The 17,624-nt window shown below is 41.6% G+C and overlaps 1 protein-coding gene across 1 annotated transcript; it reads right to left on the bottom strand.

Annotated features, from left to right (window-relative positions):
* Positions 1 to 926: 926 nt before the first annotated feature.
* Positions 927 to 15,640, bottom strand: MYL7 (myosin light chain 7). Its single transcript, XM_060787292.2, has 7 exons — positions 15,450 to 15,640; positions 10,958 to 11,068; positions 7,991 to 8,066; positions 5,348 to 5,452; positions 4,048 to 4,126; positions 3,851 to 3,899; positions 927 to 1,126 (listed from the first exon to the last, which is right to left on the bottom strand). The coding sequence occupies exons 1-7, from the start codon at positions 15,450 to 15,452 to the stop codon at positions 1,025 to 1,027; spliced, it is 525 nt and encodes a 174-aa protein (XP_060643275.1). The 5' UTR covers positions 15,453 to 15,640; the 3' UTR covers positions 927 to 1,024.
* Positions 15,641 to 17,624: the final 1,984 nt, after the last annotated feature.

Raw genomic sequence — 17,624 nt, 5'->3', positions numbered from 1 at the left:
GTCTCCGACTCTTCGTGACCTCATGGACCAGTCCACGCCAGAGCTCCCTGTCAGCCGTCACCACCCCCAGCTCCTTCAAGGTCAGTCCAGTCACTTCAAGGATGCCATCCATCCATCTTGCCCTTGGTTGGCCCCTCTTCCTTTTGCCTTCCACTTTCCCCGGCATAATTGTCTTCTCTAGGCTTTGCTGTTTCCTCATGATGTGGCCAAAGCACTTCAACTTTGTCTCTAGTATCCTTCCCTCCAGTGAGCAGCCGGGCTTTATTTCCTGGAGGATGGACTGGTTGGATCTTCTCGCAGTTCAAGGCACTCTCAGCACTTTCCTCCAACACCACAGCTCAAAAGCATCGATCTTCCTTCGCTCAGTCTTCCCTAAGGTCCAGCTCTTACATCCGTAGGTTACTACAGGGAATACCATGGCTTTGACTAGGCGGATCTTTGTTGCCAGTCTGATGTCTCTACTCTTTACTATTTTACTTTTTTTATTTTAACCCAGCTACTTCTTTGGAAATAGGAAATTGTGTAAAATGAGGAATGAAATTAGGTCTTTTTGGGGGGGGGGGGTGAAATCCTGATAAAATTTGAAACCTGTCTGAGCCCAAAATGAATTTCACAAGCTCCTTTTGAAGGAAAATAGCAGGAAGTGTATCTTAATTTTCTAAACGGGAGATAAATGCCCTCTAAATATTTTTAAAGCCCTCTATTATGTGCAGGTATCTATTTCTCCAATCATTTATTGGCAAACTAATTCTAGAGAGAAAATTGTGTTTACGCTGAATTGAATCGAAATCTAAATTGCCCATTCTGAACCACTGCTTCCAGTTCTGCCCAGAGCTCTCTAAAACTGTACCAATGTTGTTACAGAAAATGACAAAACATCATCACATCTTAGCCATTACATTTCATGGTATAGTTTTGTCATCATAGTAAGGCACTTGTTCATTTCTTTATTGCAGGTTTATTAGCAATACAGTAGATCGCCTGCTGTTTCATCATCAGCATATCCTGGTCTCTGCACAGTTCTTCAGTCTTCCTTCTCGTCACCATGTGTGATGATGTAGCATAAGGATTTGTAGTCAATGTTTCCAGCTACATCAATAGGAGCCACTGCAAACATTTGTTCTACCTACACAACACAAGCAAAGGCAATCACTTATTTCTTAAGACATTTGCAAGACTATTCAAAGGCAAACACATTCCTATGGCTAAAATTTGATGCTTGGCATACTGACAATAGACTTGTGGTCCCATTCTGCCCATCCCAAAACTGCCCATTCCAAGATTTCATAGGATGAAATTACTGCAGTCAGTTGGATAGTAGTTGTATTATTTTGTAGTGTGAATGGATACCAGTTTTTCAAATTTCAAAACCAAATCGAATTAACATACCAAATCCACAGCATTGTGCCTATATAATTTGAATTTAAGGAGAGTGAGTGTGAGACATTCCAGGTCAGTGTTGCTCAAAGTGGACTCTGTGGAGCCCTTGAGGCTCTGCAAAGCATTCTGAGAGGCTCTGCACTTCCCTTCTTTTTCCTTCTCTCTCTTCTGCTTCTTCCTTGAGATCTAGGCACTTCCCGAGTCTCAGGTGGGGGCCCAGAGGGAGGTCCAAGGAGTGGCCCTGCTCCCACCAGCACCAGGCAGTAGGGTCCTGTGCCATGATGCTATGGTTGCCAAGGGGCGCATCCCAGGGCTCCATGGCCTGACCACCTGCCTTTCTTCACCTTCCTTCATTCCTTCCTTCCTTCCCTTCCTCCCTCCTTCCCTTCTTCTTTCCTTCCTTCCTTCCTTGCCTCCTCCCTCCTCTCTCTTGCCCAACCAGATAACAATGATGTCACTGGGAAGGAGGAGGAGGAGGCCAAGACATGTCTGGACCTGACCACTGGGCGTGTCTTGCAAAGTCCTGCCTGGATTGCAAAGCTTCTCCTCCTACTCCTCTTTTTTTCTCTTCCTGGAAACACCTTCCTTGCTTCCAGGACTCTATTTCCCTCCCACTGCTCAGGTGGTGCTTTGAGGAGGATGTCAGTGGAGAAGCCCCTGCTCTCAGCCCCAGCTGCGTCTCAAGCACAGCTGGTGGGAACGAGAGAGGGGGCCTTCTCCGTGATCACTTCCCATCTCTGGAACCTCTTCTCTAAGGAAATAAAAATGCCTGTCATCCTCCTCTCCTTTAAAAAAAACCTCCTGAAAACACACCTATGTACTTTAGCATATGGAAAAGAGGATGACTAGACACTTTCAGTTAATTCCATTGGAACACTGGCTAACTTATTTATACCACATGGCTGCTATGATACATTTTAAATGAACACCTGTGATAGCCACTTTTAATGTATTCTAATTGTTTTTAGGGTTTATGTCTTAATGTTAATTCATGTTATTAGTGTTATTATCTCCTACTGGATTGTTTTCAGTTTGTTTCCATTTTGATGTTTAATTCTTTGGTTATAGGTTTCCTGTTATTAGCGTGCACTATTTTGTATTGTTTTTTGGTGTGTTGTACTTATTTAGGACAGGGGTCCTCAAGCTAAGGCCTGAGGGCCAGATATGGTCCTCCAAGGTTATTTGCCTGGCCCTCACTCAAGGTCAACCTAAGTCTGAAATGACTTGAAAGCACACAACAACAACAACAACAACAACAACAACAACAATCCTATCTCATCAGCCAAAAGCAGGCCCACACTTCTCATTGAAATACTAATAAGTTTATATTTGTTAAAATTGTTCTTCGGAAAAAATTTGTTTTACACAACAGTGGCAGCTAGAATAGTATATGCAAATATTGGAAAACCCCAGATATACCTCCTTTAGAAGAATGGGAAAAATATATTATAGTTATGTTGATAACGGACAAAATAACTATATTATTAAGAGGAGAAATACTAGACAACTTCGTTAATGAATGGCAACCAATGATTCAACACCTTAATGTAAAGTTAAATTAAAAATGTATATAGAGAATCCTATAAGACTGTAGACAAGGAAGAAGTGGATGTAAAGTAAGAATCTATGATATCTTTTTATGTAATATTTAGATAGTAGACTGTGACCCCTTAATAGAAATATATTATGAGATAAAGGATTATAGAACATTAATAGATAGAAAGTATTGCACTATATGCAACAAACACTTGCAAATGTATGTTTACTTAAATAAAATAAAAATAAAATTTAAAAAAATGTTCTTCGTTTTAATTATTGTATTGTTTTTAAGTGTGGGTTTGTGGTTTTTTTGCACTACAAATAAGATATGTGCTGTGTGCATAGGAATTCAAATTATGGTGTGTTTTTTTCTTCAAATTATAATCTGGCCCTCTGACAGTTTGAGGGACTGTGACCTGGCCTTCTGTTTAAAAAGTTTGAGGACCCCCAATTTAGGGCATTGAATGTGTTTCATAAATCCCTTCAGGGAGAGAGGGCAGTCTAGAAAGAATGTTTTACTAAAATAATATTACTATTATTGTGCTTTTTCTGCAAGGCAGAAGGGGGCTGGACTGGATGGCTCCTGGGGTCTTCCATTGAAATATTGTTAAGTTTATGTTGGTCAAAATTGTTCTTCATTGTTCTTTCTTTCTTTTTAAAAGAGATATATGGAGTGTGTATTGTTTTGTTCAGTCAGTTCACACAGACATTCTCCATCCATCTGCCACTGGCCTGGTCTGTCTATCAAATTTTAAAATCCAATGTAACCCCTGTGTCCAAAAGTTGCCTGATATATTTACATCATATATAATATAATATATAAACATTTCTTATGGCTCCACAATAAACCCTTCCTTCAAAAAGGCCTCTGTGGCTGAAAAAGTTTGAAAACCCTTGTTCCAGACAGTGTTGTATCAAGAGGATGCCTCACCTCCTCAGGAGTGAATTTGTCTGCCTGTGTCATCAGGAGCTGTTTAAATCTGAAAGCCAAGATTTGAAATAAAGTAAGTAATTGTTGTTCAGAGACATTGTCCACAACTTCCCAGCTTCTGTTTCACACAAACGGATGCCTTCAGGGATTTGGGGTGGGAACAGACATAGGAAGTCAATAGTAATTTCTCAACTTACTCATCTTTGTTCACATAGCCAGATGCATTTGGGTCAAAAAGCTTGAAGGCAGCAAGGATTGATTCTTCTGGGTCAGTACCTATGGAAGGAAGAAGCGAAGCTCACAGATGCAACACAATGACAATGGAAAGACTCAAGTGGAGCAATGTGTATCTATTTAAAAGAAAGCACAAGAGAATGCCTAGAATGGCACTGTTGTGGGATCCAGCCAGGTAGAAGGATGTGAGTAGGGATACAAGGATGAAAGAAGGAACGGAAGAGGGAAAGAAAAAATAGAAAGCAAAGGAAAGGAGAAAGATGAGTGGGAAAGGGGGAGGGAAGGGATGGAAGGGGGATAGAATGGTATGCAAGGGGAAAATATGGGACATAAAGGGGAAAGAAGAGGGAAAGAAACAAAGAAGGGAAGGGACGGGAGAGAGAAAGTAAAAGAAGGGAAGAGAAAAGGGAAGGAAGGTGGGGAAAAAGGAGGAATAAGGTGAGAAGTAAAGGGTGGAAGGGGAGAAGGAGGGAAGAAAAGGATAAGGAAAACATGGAAGAGGAAGATAGGAAGGGAAGGAGAAAGAAGGGAAGAAAGGTGAAAAGAAAGGAGGGCAATGAGAAAGAAGGGAGAAAAGGAGGGAAAGAAAGGAGAAGGAAGAAAAGTAGGGGGAAAGAAGGGAAGGGGGAAAGAAAGGAAAAGCAAAAAAGAGGGAAGAGAGAAAGGATGGAAATGTTAGGAATGGGAAAGAAGAGAAGGAAGGAGGAAAGGAAGAGGAAAGAAAGGGGAAAGAAGGAAAGGAAAGAAGAAAGGGGAGAAAAAGATGAAAGAAAGGAAACAAGAAAGAAGAAAGGATAGGGGAAAGGGGGAGAAGAAAAGGGAAATGGGGGGATGAAGAAGAAAGTAAAGGGGAAAGAAGGGAAAGAAATGAGGAGGAGATTTCTCTCTCAAGGAGATAAAGCCAATAGTCCCCTTCCTTCTGCCACCAGGCCAGCCTCTCTCCCTCTCCCCTTTAAAAACACCATTTGAAGCCTACATCATGTGATGATGTAGGATTAGGTTACTGTTACTGTTTTTAATTGGGTGGCTCAGTAGAATTTAATGCATGTGATGAAGTGGCAGGAGGTACTAATATATCAATTATCTAAGATCTCTTAAATGTTAGACAATTGAGCAGTACTATATATATAATTGTGATGTTTTTATCTGAAGTCTCTCAATATGCTAGGCTTTTTCCCATCTGTACTTGTGTAATCTCCCTGTTGCCACCCAAAGACTGAAGATTTAATCGCTAAGGTCCTTGATCAAGCAACATCAACTTACCGTTCAGTTTCTCCCCAAAGAGTGTTAAGAAGACTGTGAAGTTTATTGGCCCTTTCCCTTCCTTCAGCATCTCTTCCAGCTCCTCATCCTTCACATTCATTTTCCCTATAGAGGAAAAGCAGGGCTCCCATCAAATCTAATTGCTTCTGGTGAGTCAAAGATGCAAATACAGCATACAACTCTATCTGACTCCATGAGATCTTATCTGCTTCTTATGGCTGCAAAAGGCACAAGCCCCGTCCTTACCTTTTAGGGTTAGGGTGACCTTTTAGGGTGATTGCTTACATGTATATAGAGAAGAGTTAGGGTTAGGCTTAGAGCAGCAGTTCCCAACCTGTGGTCTGTGGACCACCAGTTGTCCGCAAGAACTAAAATATGGTCTGCAGCCTTGTGATAAGAAATTCAATGTGTAGATTTGATAAATGTGAATTTAATATAATGTGTGGGAATGAATGGAAGAATGGAAGTTGTATGGATGGAGTTAATAATTTTGGAAACCCCAGTATAATATTAAGGCCTGCAATGACTAACTACCTGCTTGCTGGACATGCTAATGAGAAACCCTGATAAGAACTGGGACAGTGATAACAGAAAGGTTTGCAACATTCTTTATGTTAAGAAGGAAGTCAACACAAGCCTTGTGTTTGTTAACACCAATCAAGAAGAATCAACATCTGGCCAGGAAACCGAGATGGATCCAGGATGGAAGATGTCTATCATTCATTTACAACTTTGGGACTACACCAGCAGAATATTCCTATAAAAGACTCAGTCTAACAATGCTCAAATTGTGGCAGACTGAGGAGTCTGTTCCACCCGCTATGCTCTGCTCCTTGGGAAGGAGAGAGATTGTGTACCTAAGGAGAGTGACAGATATGCTATGGGAAAGCATGATTTTGGTCACTTTGGGGCTTCTTTCTCAAGGGAAGAGGAAGAAGGGCACTTTTGGAGTCTTAGATTTTGTGCAGGGAGTCACATTCTGCTGTACGGAAAAGAGAGATCTGGTCCTTGGCATTTTGCTTATGGAAAGAAATTTTGGCATTTCGGTTTTTGAAGTTTTGGCATTATGGAAGTTTTGGAACTATGCATTTGGCAGGCTGCAGGAAAGCAGGGTCTGGCCTAAGAGGTGCTTCTCCAAGGAGGGAGAAAAAGATATGGTAATATTTGGATGCCAGAGAATGAATGTGTGTACATGTGGTGTGAATGTTGAGTGAAAATGTAATTCCCCTTTGTTTGTTTGTTAACCAATGTAATTGTACATCCGATGTAGTTGCATAGAATCTGTATGTTTGTATGTCTAAATGTTTTTCTGTAATCTGATATACCCTCTCACACTGGAAATCGCAATAAATGCTTTAAATGTATTGGAAAGTCATTCATGACAGCCTCACCATTACTACACCATTGCAACAAGAGCAATTGGTCTCGTAAAACCCTCTTAAAACCCTCATAAAACCCTGAGGCTTATTAAATATGGTTTTCTGTGGGCGAGCAGATGGCAACTACTGGTGGCATACGTTCTGTACCATAAACTAGATCTGATGTGGTCTATCCAATGCAATTTTCCGAATAAGCACCCCAAATAACCAAACTGAATCTAAAGTTGGCCAAAAACTGTTTCATAACCCTTTTGGTACCAACGTTAGAGAATGGCCCCTGAGCAAGTGGTCTCTGGTCAAAAAAAAAAAAATGGAAAGAGATCAAGTTTGGCTCAGCGCCAGAACAAGCAAGTGTGGGAAGCCAGGAAAGAGATCGGGCTGACCCAACAGAAGTTTGGGGTGCAGGGAGAGGATGTGTAGAAATTCCTTTTCATTTTGACATAGCTCAGCCATGTATCTGGAGAGTGAGCAGATCTCATCAGATGTGGATAATCACACACTGCTTCAGAAAGACATGCTCTTAAGTATCTTAGGATCTGTGTGTCAACCACATTCCTTTCCCACACATTTGCTGCATGGGGACGCCACCAAATGATGCAATCCCCAGACTCCAGAACAGTTGGCATTATCACACCAGAGTGTTTCTGCCACCTGCAGAATTCTGGGAAATGTAGTTTGCAAAGGCAAAGACCTCTGTAGTTGAGAATTCAAAAGGTCCCATCCTAAACTATGTTTCCCAGAATTCTGCAGGTAGCAGGAATGTGGGTTTGCCCTGATGTGATAACGTCACCAGCGCCCTACAAAGGAAGATAAGCCATTCTGCAAATGAAGTGCCGTGTTATCACAAATCCAGAACTGAAGTGCTCATGGAGCCCAAAATAACACAGCTACTACATTACTGTGGTTATTCTTCAGATAAGGAGATCCTTTTTTTCCTTTCTGCATTCCAGTTAGAAAGGTCACTGTGAGTTTTGCATTTTGCTCTTCTTGGTTGGTGCCAATCCTAAAACCAAGAATAGGGGGATTACTTTCTATGCCTTTTAGGATGGTGTCGGATTCCGTACCACTACTCTCCAATGACCCTGATTTGGGGATTTTTCCCCAGCTTCTTTTAAAATGTTGCAGTCTCGCCTTCTCCCTCTTTTCTCTCTTTCGTCTCAGTATATTTTAGTAACTGCCAACAGAATTCAAAGAGCAATTTACTCAGTTTTGACTCAATTTATTTGTGTAGAGTGTGGCTTCATAACAAGGGGAAATCACTCACCAAGTTGCCCATAGGTCTCTTTTAAGTCTGATTTGCTGATAATTCCATCGCGATTCTGGTCAATGCAGCTGAATGCCTTGGTGGGAAAAGGAATAAATTCATGTACCTCTGCAATTTAGGTTTGACCAGGTTTCATAGTAGCTCTGCTACTTAGATACATATATTCATCTTTTTGAAAATATTTTGTTGCAAGGTTCCTCAGGACTGGAAAGGTATCGAACACAAGTAATGCAGCATGACCTTAAGCAAAATAGCAACAACAACAACAACAACAACTGCCTTGTATTGTCGAAGGCTTTCATGGCCGGAATCACTGGGTTGTTGTAGGTTTTTTCAGGCTATATAGCCATGGTCTAGAGGCATTCTCTCCTGACGTTTCGCCTGCATCTATGACAAGCACTACCTCTGAGGATGCTTGCCATAGATGCAGGCGAAACATCAGGAGAGAATGCCTCTAGACCAGGGGTCCTCAAACTAAGGCCCGGGGGCCGGATACGGCCCTCCAAGGTCATTTACCCAGCCCTCGCTCAGGGTCAAACTAAGTCTGAAACAACTTGACAGCGCACAACAACAATAATCCTATCATATCAGCCAAAAGCAGGCCCACACTTCCCATTGAAATACTAATAAGTTTATATTTGTTAAAATTGATCTTCATTTTAATTATTGTATTGTTCTTAAGTGTTTTTTGCACTACAAATAAGATATGTGCAGTGTGTATAGGGATTCATTCATATTTTTTTTTCAAATTATAACTCGGCCCTCCAACAGTTTGAGGGACTTTCACCTGGCCCTGGACTGTCACATGGCCATATAGCCCGAAAAAACCTACAACAACCCAACAACTGCCTTTTTTGTGACAGGTCAGCTTTCAGATAATATTACACTGGTGCTCTCAAATTGAAAATATTCAGTAGTGAATATACCATGTAGGTGTTGGAAATGCAACCATGTGCAACATTTAAAAGTTGCGGTTGTCTCAATGAGACTAACAGCAATGGGGTTGAAAGGACCTAAAAGCTCATATTGTATCTGCTTTAAGCTCTCTGCGATATAGATTAACAGACATTCATAAGGTCTCTCTAGCCGTTTTGTCCTTTTGCTGTGACCTTTCACTTATCTTCCTGTTCCACAGGACCTCGGTCTATCACCCTTAGAGACCTTTCCTGTTTTTAATAAAGTTCCGATGGAATTATTTATTGCTTTTCTTTTTTTTTTTTGCTCATGTGTCTATGTCCCTTAATTATAACACTGTATTTACTTTTTCCTGAAGGAAAAGAGGGAAGCCGTTGACCTAATTTTGCTGGGGAGTGAGACGGGGGGCGGGGGCACCACCAAGAAGGCCCTGTCTCTCGTCCCCACCAAGTGCATTTGCAACAAAGGTGGGATCGAGAGCAGAGCCTCCCTGGAAGATTATAAGTTTCGAGGTGGGACGTAGGGGGAGATACATTTGGACAGAACCGTATAGGTCAAGACCAGCATTTTGAATTGTGCTCGGAAATGGACCAGCAGGCAATGGAGCTGACATAACTTAACATAGCTCTTAGTGCTGAGCCAAAGCAAAAGGGGAAGCTGCACTGGAGCTCCTCAGCATCCTTTGGCAGAGAAGGATCAAGGCCTTGTAAAGCTATTGTCCCCATGACTCCATAGCATTGATCTAAGCAGTTAAAGTGTATTCATTCTGCAGCATTGATGCACCGCAAGGTTTTCCTTTTTCGTCACAGGAAGCTTTGACGTTCCAACACTTTTGTGGGTTACAATACTCCTGACCTCACAATCGTGTTTAAAAAATAAAGCATGGAATGTCAATGTTGCAATTCCAGGTGACAGCAGGATTGAAGAGAAACAACTGGAAAAGCTGACACGATATGAGGATTTAAAGATTGAACTGCTAAGACTCTGGCACAAGCCAGTCAAGGTGGTCCCAGTGGTGATCGGCACACTGGGTGCAGTGCCTAAAGACCTTGGCCTGCACTTAAATACAATCGGTGCTGACAAAATTACCAGCTGCCAGCTGCAAAAAGCCACCTTAATGGAATCTGCACGGATTATTCACCGATACATCACTCAGACCTAGACACTTGGGAAGTGTCCGACGTGTGATCCAATACAACAGCCAGCAGAATGATTTTGTTTGCTGTGGACTCATCTTATTGTGTTAATAATAATAATAATAACAATAATAATAATAAGGCAGCAACTGTAATGGCCATTTTGCAAAGAACACACCTTTGTTGCCTTGCACGACATTCATCAGCAAATCCTTTATTTTGGTTTCAGTGTTTTGAAAATGGAGGTGTGTATTACATTTGATGGTGCATGAGACTCGAATCAATATGGGTAACTTCTTGTTGTATAATACATGTCCTCACTACCATTAGGATGAGTTTGGCTACATGTATGAAAAGTGGTTTACATTACAGACACACAACTGCAGCAGTAACTTCTCCACATGTGGATCTCTGCTTCTCTCCCCATCACCAGCAGGCGTATGAGCAGCGGCGCAATGGGTTTAGCCTTTGTGCTGACTGAACTGCTGACCTGAAGGTCGGCGTTTTGAATCCGCGAGACGGGGTGAGCTCCTGTCTGACAGCTCCAGCTTCTCATGTGGGAAGCTGGAGCCTGCAGCTCTGCCCCTGTCAACCACCTCCACCAAGTCTGGCCTCCTTAATGAGAGCATTCAACACACACACACCCAACTTGGTTGCTTCACTACATTGGCTATTGCTGCAAGTAATGACAGTGTGAATAAATTGTCAATATTTGCTTGAGATAGTGCTTGCAGTTCTGGAGGGACTCTTAATTTTTTGCATCTCATAGACATAGCATGGGTTAACCAGTTAAAATTCATGAGTAAACCAGGTTTTTTTTTAACCTGAAAAATTTTGCTACAGGCCTGCCTCTAATCTAGGTCTGATGCTTATAAGTTCATAGGAAACCCAGCCATGGTCCCGATCCCCGCCTCACCTCCTTGAACTCCTGGATCTGCGACTGCTCAAACATAGAGAAAACATTAGAGGATCCCCTCTGGGCCCGTTTTGCTGCAGCTTTCCTTTGTGTCCCAGCTTTCCTGCTAGCCTGGAAGGGAAGGAACCAGTTATAAAAGGAAACTTGCACATTTTTGTCTGTACAATATTAATTTGCTAACAAAATATAAGAAAACATGACTATTAGGTTTAAAATTAGATGACAGTATTATTCCCTATTAGAATGTATTATTATTATTATTATTATTATTATTATTATTATTATTATTGTGTTGTTAAAGGCTTTCATGGCCAGGATCACTTGGTTGCTGCGAGTTTTCCAGGCTGTATGGCTATGTTCCAGAAGCATTCTCTCCTGACATTTTGCCCACATCTATGGCAGGCATCCTCAGTGGTTGTGAGGTCTGTTGGAAACTAGACAAGTGAGGCTGATATATCTGCGGAATGTCCAGGGTGGGAGAAATAAGTCTTGCTTAAGGCAAGTGTGAATATTTCAAATGGCCATCTTGATTAGCATTGAATGGCCTTGCAGCTTCAAAGCCTGGCTGGTTGCTGCCTGGGGGAATCCTTTGTTGGGAGTTGTTAACTGACACTGATTGATTCTTGTCTGGAATTTCCTTGCTTTTTTAGTGTTCCTCTTTATTTACTCTCCTGATTTTAGACCTTTTTAATACTAGTAGCCAGATTTTGTTCATTTTGTGGTGTCTTTCTTTCTGTTGAAATTATCCACATGCTTGTGGATTTCAGTGGTTTCTCTGTGTAGTCTGACATGGTGGTTGTTGGAGTGGTCCAGCATTTCTGTGTTCTCAAATAATATGCTGTGTCCAGGCTGGTTCATCAGGTGCTCTGCTATGGCTGACTTCTCTGGTTGAAGTAGTCTGCAGTGCCTTTCATGTTCCTTGATTCGTGTTTGGGCAATGCTGCGTTTGGTGGTCCCTATGTAGACTTGTCCACAGATCCCTCAACCTCTGGGGATGCCTCCCATAGATGTGGGCGAATCATCAGGAGAGAATGCTTCTGGAACATGGCCATAGAGTCCGGAAAATTCACAGCAACCCTATTATTATTATTATTATTATTATTATTAAAAAGCAGCTTACACTACACACTTTTCAATACAACTTCAACTATACAAATATTAAAACAGAATTAAAGATGAATAGTATTTTAAATAATTCTGTTTTATTCCATAAAAACATATTATTATTATTATTATTATTATTAAAAAGCAGCTTACATTACACACTTTTCAATACAACTTCAAATATACAAATATTGAAACAGAATTAAACATCAATAGTATTAAAAATAATTATGATTAAATCATTAAAAACTTATTCAAAACGAAAAACCTATGAATCATACTGACATGGTTACTGAAAGCCTTTGAGTTGCACTTCTATGACTGTCTCTTGGGGTCTTCTTGTGGAGAGAAAAAGTGGGATATTAATAATAATAATTATTATTATTATTATGATAAGGATAGAGAGAGAACAGGGTGGTGACATTTGAAAAAGGGATACCACATGTGTCTTTGTTTTTGTGTGTAAGCATTCTGATCTCCCAGAGTACTTGGAGAAAGAATAGATGTCTAGTAGGCCTGGGCGGTTTCGTTCGTTAATTTCGTAATTCGTTATTAATTCGTATTTAAATTAGCTTACGATCCAATATTGAACCATGCAGGAATAGTGTGAGGAGTAAATTAGATTCGAAACCATTTTTTCAATTTATTTCGTAATTATTTTGTAATTATTTCGTAATTATTTTGTAATTATTTTGTAATTATTTTCGCATGTCTGGTGCAAGTTTTATAGTTGTTTGTTTTATCACACCAACAGTCAACAACAGAGGGAGAGGGAAGCTTCAGAAGTTCCCCCTGTCCCATTTGGAGGTTTTTTTTAGCATATTGCGCAATCGCGTCCGCCATTAACGAATCGATTCGAAATTTACGAAATTTCGTATATTTTGAAATTTTTAAAAGGAAAATTTCGGAATTATTAAAAAAAACGAAACGCAAGGGCCACCTAAAAACGAAACGAGTTTAGAACCAAATTTTTCCGTGGTTACCCAGGCCTAATGTCTAGTGCAAAGCCAAGATGAATTTAAGTGTAATTCTTTTCTCTATACTGTTACCTCTACATCTTCAGTGCAGCAGCATCATTTTCCAAATAATCAGCTAGATATTCAACTTGAACAGTTAGTTACTTCTAAGAAGCATGTTTATAATGCCAAATTGAAGGCATACATAACTGAGAAGTAAACACCTACATACCTAGAAGTGACATGCCAAACTCTGCTTGGCTCTTCCGTCTTTCTAGATATCACCTGAACAAATATTTTCCCCCAATGAGTCTTTCTTTGCCTGTATAGAAGCTGGATCAAAATACCCTCTCCATTTGTCCTAGATATAGGTTCAGAAGACCAGGACACATTTATCTCCTTCTACTTAAATTTCCTATGGAACAGATTAGTTTAGTGTTTACATCTTATTTTATATTTTCTGGTTATTTAATATTTAATGTTTATTTTACTTAAGTGATATTTGTCTTTAGTGTTCACAAATCTATATAAATAAAAATGTAATGTTTGATTGTGGGATTAACAGAACTCAAAAACCACTGGACGAATTGACACCAAATTTGGATAGCATACACCTAACAACCCAATGTATGTCCTTGTCATTTGGGAGTTGTAGTTGCTGGGATTTATAGTTTACCTACAATCAAAAAGTATTCTGAACTCCAGCAATGATGGAATTGAATTAAACGTAGCACACAGAACTCCCATGGCCAACAGAAAACACTAGAAGGGTTTGGTGGGCATTGACCTTGAGTTATGGAGTTGTAGTTCACCTACATCCAGAGAGCACTGCAGACTCAAACAATGATGGATCTGGACCAAACTTGCCACAAATACTCCATATGCCCAAATATGAACACAGATGGAGTTTGGGGGAAATAGACCTTGACATTTCGGAGTTGTAGTTACTGGGATTTATAGTTCACCTACAATCAAAGAGCATTTGAACCCCACCAGCGACAGAATTGGGGCCGACTTCCCACACAGAATCCCCATAACCAACAGAAAATACTTAAGGCCATCCAGTCCAGGTCCCTTCACCAGGGCAAGAAAACGTCATCAAAGCCCTCCTGGCAAAGAGCCATCCGGCCATAGATATAGATAGATATGATTCACACACACACACAGTTATAGTATCATAGATTTGAAAGGGACCCATGAAGAAGGACAGTTATATGTTGTATGTTCCAGAGTGGGCAAGCCAAACAATCTCCACATCAACACTGACAAAGAAACAGCAAGAAACACTGTTTACCCACAAGCAGAAAGAAATTACATATATTAGAGACCAAAACTTTCTCATTATTTTCCACATCACCAGACTGGGCCACAGCAACACGTGGCAGGGGACAGCTAGTCCTATGTAAAATCATACTACGTATTTTTAACATTAATATTGAAATCTGAAATATATATAGAAATATATACAGCCCCAAAACCTGTCTCATGCAATGAATATGCAGAAGCAGAGAGTGGTAATAATAGAATCATAGAATCAAAGAGTTGGAAGAGACCTCATGGGCCATCCAGTCCAACCCCCTGCCAAGAAGCAGGAATATTGCATTCAAATCACCCCTGACAAATGGCCATCCAGCCTCTGCTTAAAAGCTTCCAAAGAAGGAGCCTCCACCACACTCCGGGGCAGAGAGTTCCACTGCTGAACGGCTCTCACAGTCAGGAAGTTCTTCCTAATGTTCAGATGGAATCTCCTCTCTTGTAGTTTGAAGCCATTGTTCCGCGTCCTAGTCTCCAAGGAAGCAGAAAACAAGCTTGCTCCCTCCTCCCTGTGGCTTCCTCTCACATATTTATACATGGCTATCATATCTCCTCTCAGCCTTCTCTTCTTCAGGCTAAACATGCCCAGTTCCCTAAGCCGCTCCTCATAGGGCTTGTTCTCCAGACCCTTGATCATTTTAGTCGCCCTCCTCTGGACACATTCCAGCTTGTCAATATCTCTCTTGAATTGTGGTGCCCAGAATTGGACACAATATTCCAGATGTGGTCTAACCAAAGCAGAATAGAGGGGTAGCATTACTTCCTTAGATCTAGACACTATGCTCCTAATAATAATAATAATAATAATCATCATCATCATTTATACCCCGCCACCATCTCCTCGAAGGGGATTCGAGGTGGCTAACATGAGGCCAAGCCCAAAGATGCAATACAGCAAAATAAAATACAAAATGCAGGCAACAAAAATTTCATCAGAATAAAATACATAAAGTAGCAAAATAAAATAAACAGAGGAGATTGCCATATATAAAATCAAACACAATGGGCAGGCCAAATGGACGAGGTAAAATGATAAAACCCTGGTTGAGGTAGGAATAGAAAAAGTGTAATTGAGAGGAGCCCAGAAAGGATGAACAGGAAGGCGATGCAGTACTCACCATCGTGGATGTCTCCCTGAAGAACAAGGCAGGTCTGGATGGTGTCAAGCAAAAGCTCAGAGCCTATATCGCATGGCTTATCACAGTGGGCTAAATCCGGAGCTCAGAGTATTTGTGTCTGCGACTGCCAAACTTGGCAGTCACAGACTCAAATACTCTGGCACTTGATAAGGCTTGGATGATAAGGCCTTTGCTGATAGAAGGGTGTTTCTTTAATAGCAGCGATCTCCGATTTGCTCCTCTGGTCATCAGTTAGGCATGCATGTCACAATGTAGAGGTTTATCCTAGTTAGACATGACTGATGATGGGTCAATGATCCATTGTTTTCTAATATAATGGCACTAACATTGTTTGTGGGTTGTGTTTCCAAGTCCTTTCCAACTTGTGGTAACTCTTAGTTTTCTTGGCAAAAAAAAAAGTTTGAAAGGAGTTGGCTTTGCCCTCCTGTGCGGCTGAGACAGTGTGACTTGCCAAGATACTTGCAGTGGGCTTCTAAGGCTGAGTGGGGAGTTGGTCTCAAGAGTCCTAGCAGCAAGCACAACAGCATTAATGCAGTTTGACAAAACTTTAATTGCCATGGATGGCTCAATGCCATAGAATCACAGAAGTTGTAATCTGGTGATGCATGAGCATTATTTAGCAGAGGATGTTAAGATCTTTCCTATGATTCCATAGCACTGAGCTATGACAGTTAAAGTGGTGTCAAACTGCATCAATTCTACAGTGTGGATGCTCCCCAGTCCAACATCGAAATGCTACATCATTTTGTGAACTGATACATATAATAGTAGTTACTTACTTACTTAGGCGATCCCTCGTTGTCCAAGTAGGATAGTCTTCCAAGATCAGCGTACTGGTGGGTCCGTAGGTGACTGTGGAGCCCAATTCGTGATCTGCATCTTCTCCCACAGTGAGGGCATTGGTTTCCAGGTGGAAGGTGGTCTTGGTCGGGGTTGACTTGACGTGCCTTCCTCTTGGCACATTTCTCTCTTTTGCCCTCTATTTGTGCCTCTTCAAATTCTACAGCACTGCTGGTCACAGCTGACCTCCAGTTGGAGCGCTCAAGGGCCAGGGCTTCCCAGTTCTCAGTGTCTATGCCAGAGTTTTTAAGGTTCACTTTGAGCCAGGCATGTAACCAGGGGGGGGGGGGAGCTTGAGGGGCTTCAGCCGCCCCCCCCCCCCCCCGAAATTCTCATGGTAGTCCACGAGAAGGCCTTACTGGTACATTATTTAAACTGTTATGTTTATTCATATCATGATCTGATCACCATGCTCACTATATCCCATATGCATGGGGGTATTGGGGTAACTATGCAAAAGGTTTGTTAGGGTAGACCCTCTTTCACTAAGACTCACCCCCCCCCCCCAAATCAAACTCAGCCCCTCCCGAATTAAAATCCTGGCTACGGGCCTGCTTTGAACCCATCTTTAAATTTATTTTCCTGCCCACCAACGTTCCGTTTTCCGTTCTTGAGTTCGGAGTAGAGCAACTGCTTTGGGAGATGGTGGTCAGGCATCTGCACAACGTGTCTGGTCCAGCGGAGTTGATGGTGGAGGACCATTGCTTCAATGCTGGTGGTCTTTGCTTCCTCCAGCACGCTGACATTTGTCTGCTTGTCTTCCCAGGAGATTTGCAGGGTTTTTTCGGAGGCAGCGCTGATGGAATGGTTCCAGGAGTTGCATGTGATGTCTGTAGACAGTCCATGTCTCGCAGGCTTATGGTATTGTTATCTATTGTATTGTGTTTTGTGGCTTCGGCCCGTGTAAGCCGCATCGAGTCCTTCGGGAGATGCTAGCGGGGTACAAATAAAGTTAATAATAATAATAATAATAATGGTTGCAACAGGGATTCTCTTCCCTCCTAAACAAATCCTATTTGGTTGCATTCCTTTACACACAAGGAGTGCCTGGTAGCACAATGGGTTAAACCCTTGTGCCGGCAGGACTAAAGACCAATAGGTCAGAGGTTTAAATCTGGGGAGAGCGTGGATGAGCTCCCTCTGTCAGCTCCGGCTCCCCATTTGGGGACATGAGAGAAGCCTCCCACAAGGAGGGTAAAACATCAAAACATCCGGGCGTCCCCTGGGCAATGTCCTTGCAGACAGCCAATTATCTCACACCAAAAGCAACTAACAGTTTCTCAAGTCGCTCCTGGCACACGCACACACAAAAAC

Source organism: Anolis sagrei, chromosome 7, assembly GCF_037176765.1.
Source record: "Anolis sagrei isolate rAnoSag1 chromosome 7, rAnoSag1.mat, whole genome shotgun sequence".
Classification (NCBI taxonomy): Eukaryota; Metazoa; Chordata; class Lepidosauria; order Squamata; family Dactyloidae; genus Anolis; species Anolis sagrei.
Note: the sequence above shows the minus strand (reverse complement) of the source record. Positions and strands in the feature narration are given on the sequence as shown.

Coding starts and splice junctions, on each gene's coding strand:
- MYL7 (XM_060787292.2), bottom strand. Junction 8,067..10,957: donor AGATCCAGGAGTTCAAGGAG/GTGAGGCGGGGA, acceptor TTTCCCACCAAG/GCATTCAGCTGCATTGACCA. Junction 3,900..4,047: donor GGCTATGTGAACAAAGATGA/GTAAGTTGAGAA, acceptor CTTGGCTTTCAG/ATTTAAACAGCTCCTGATGA.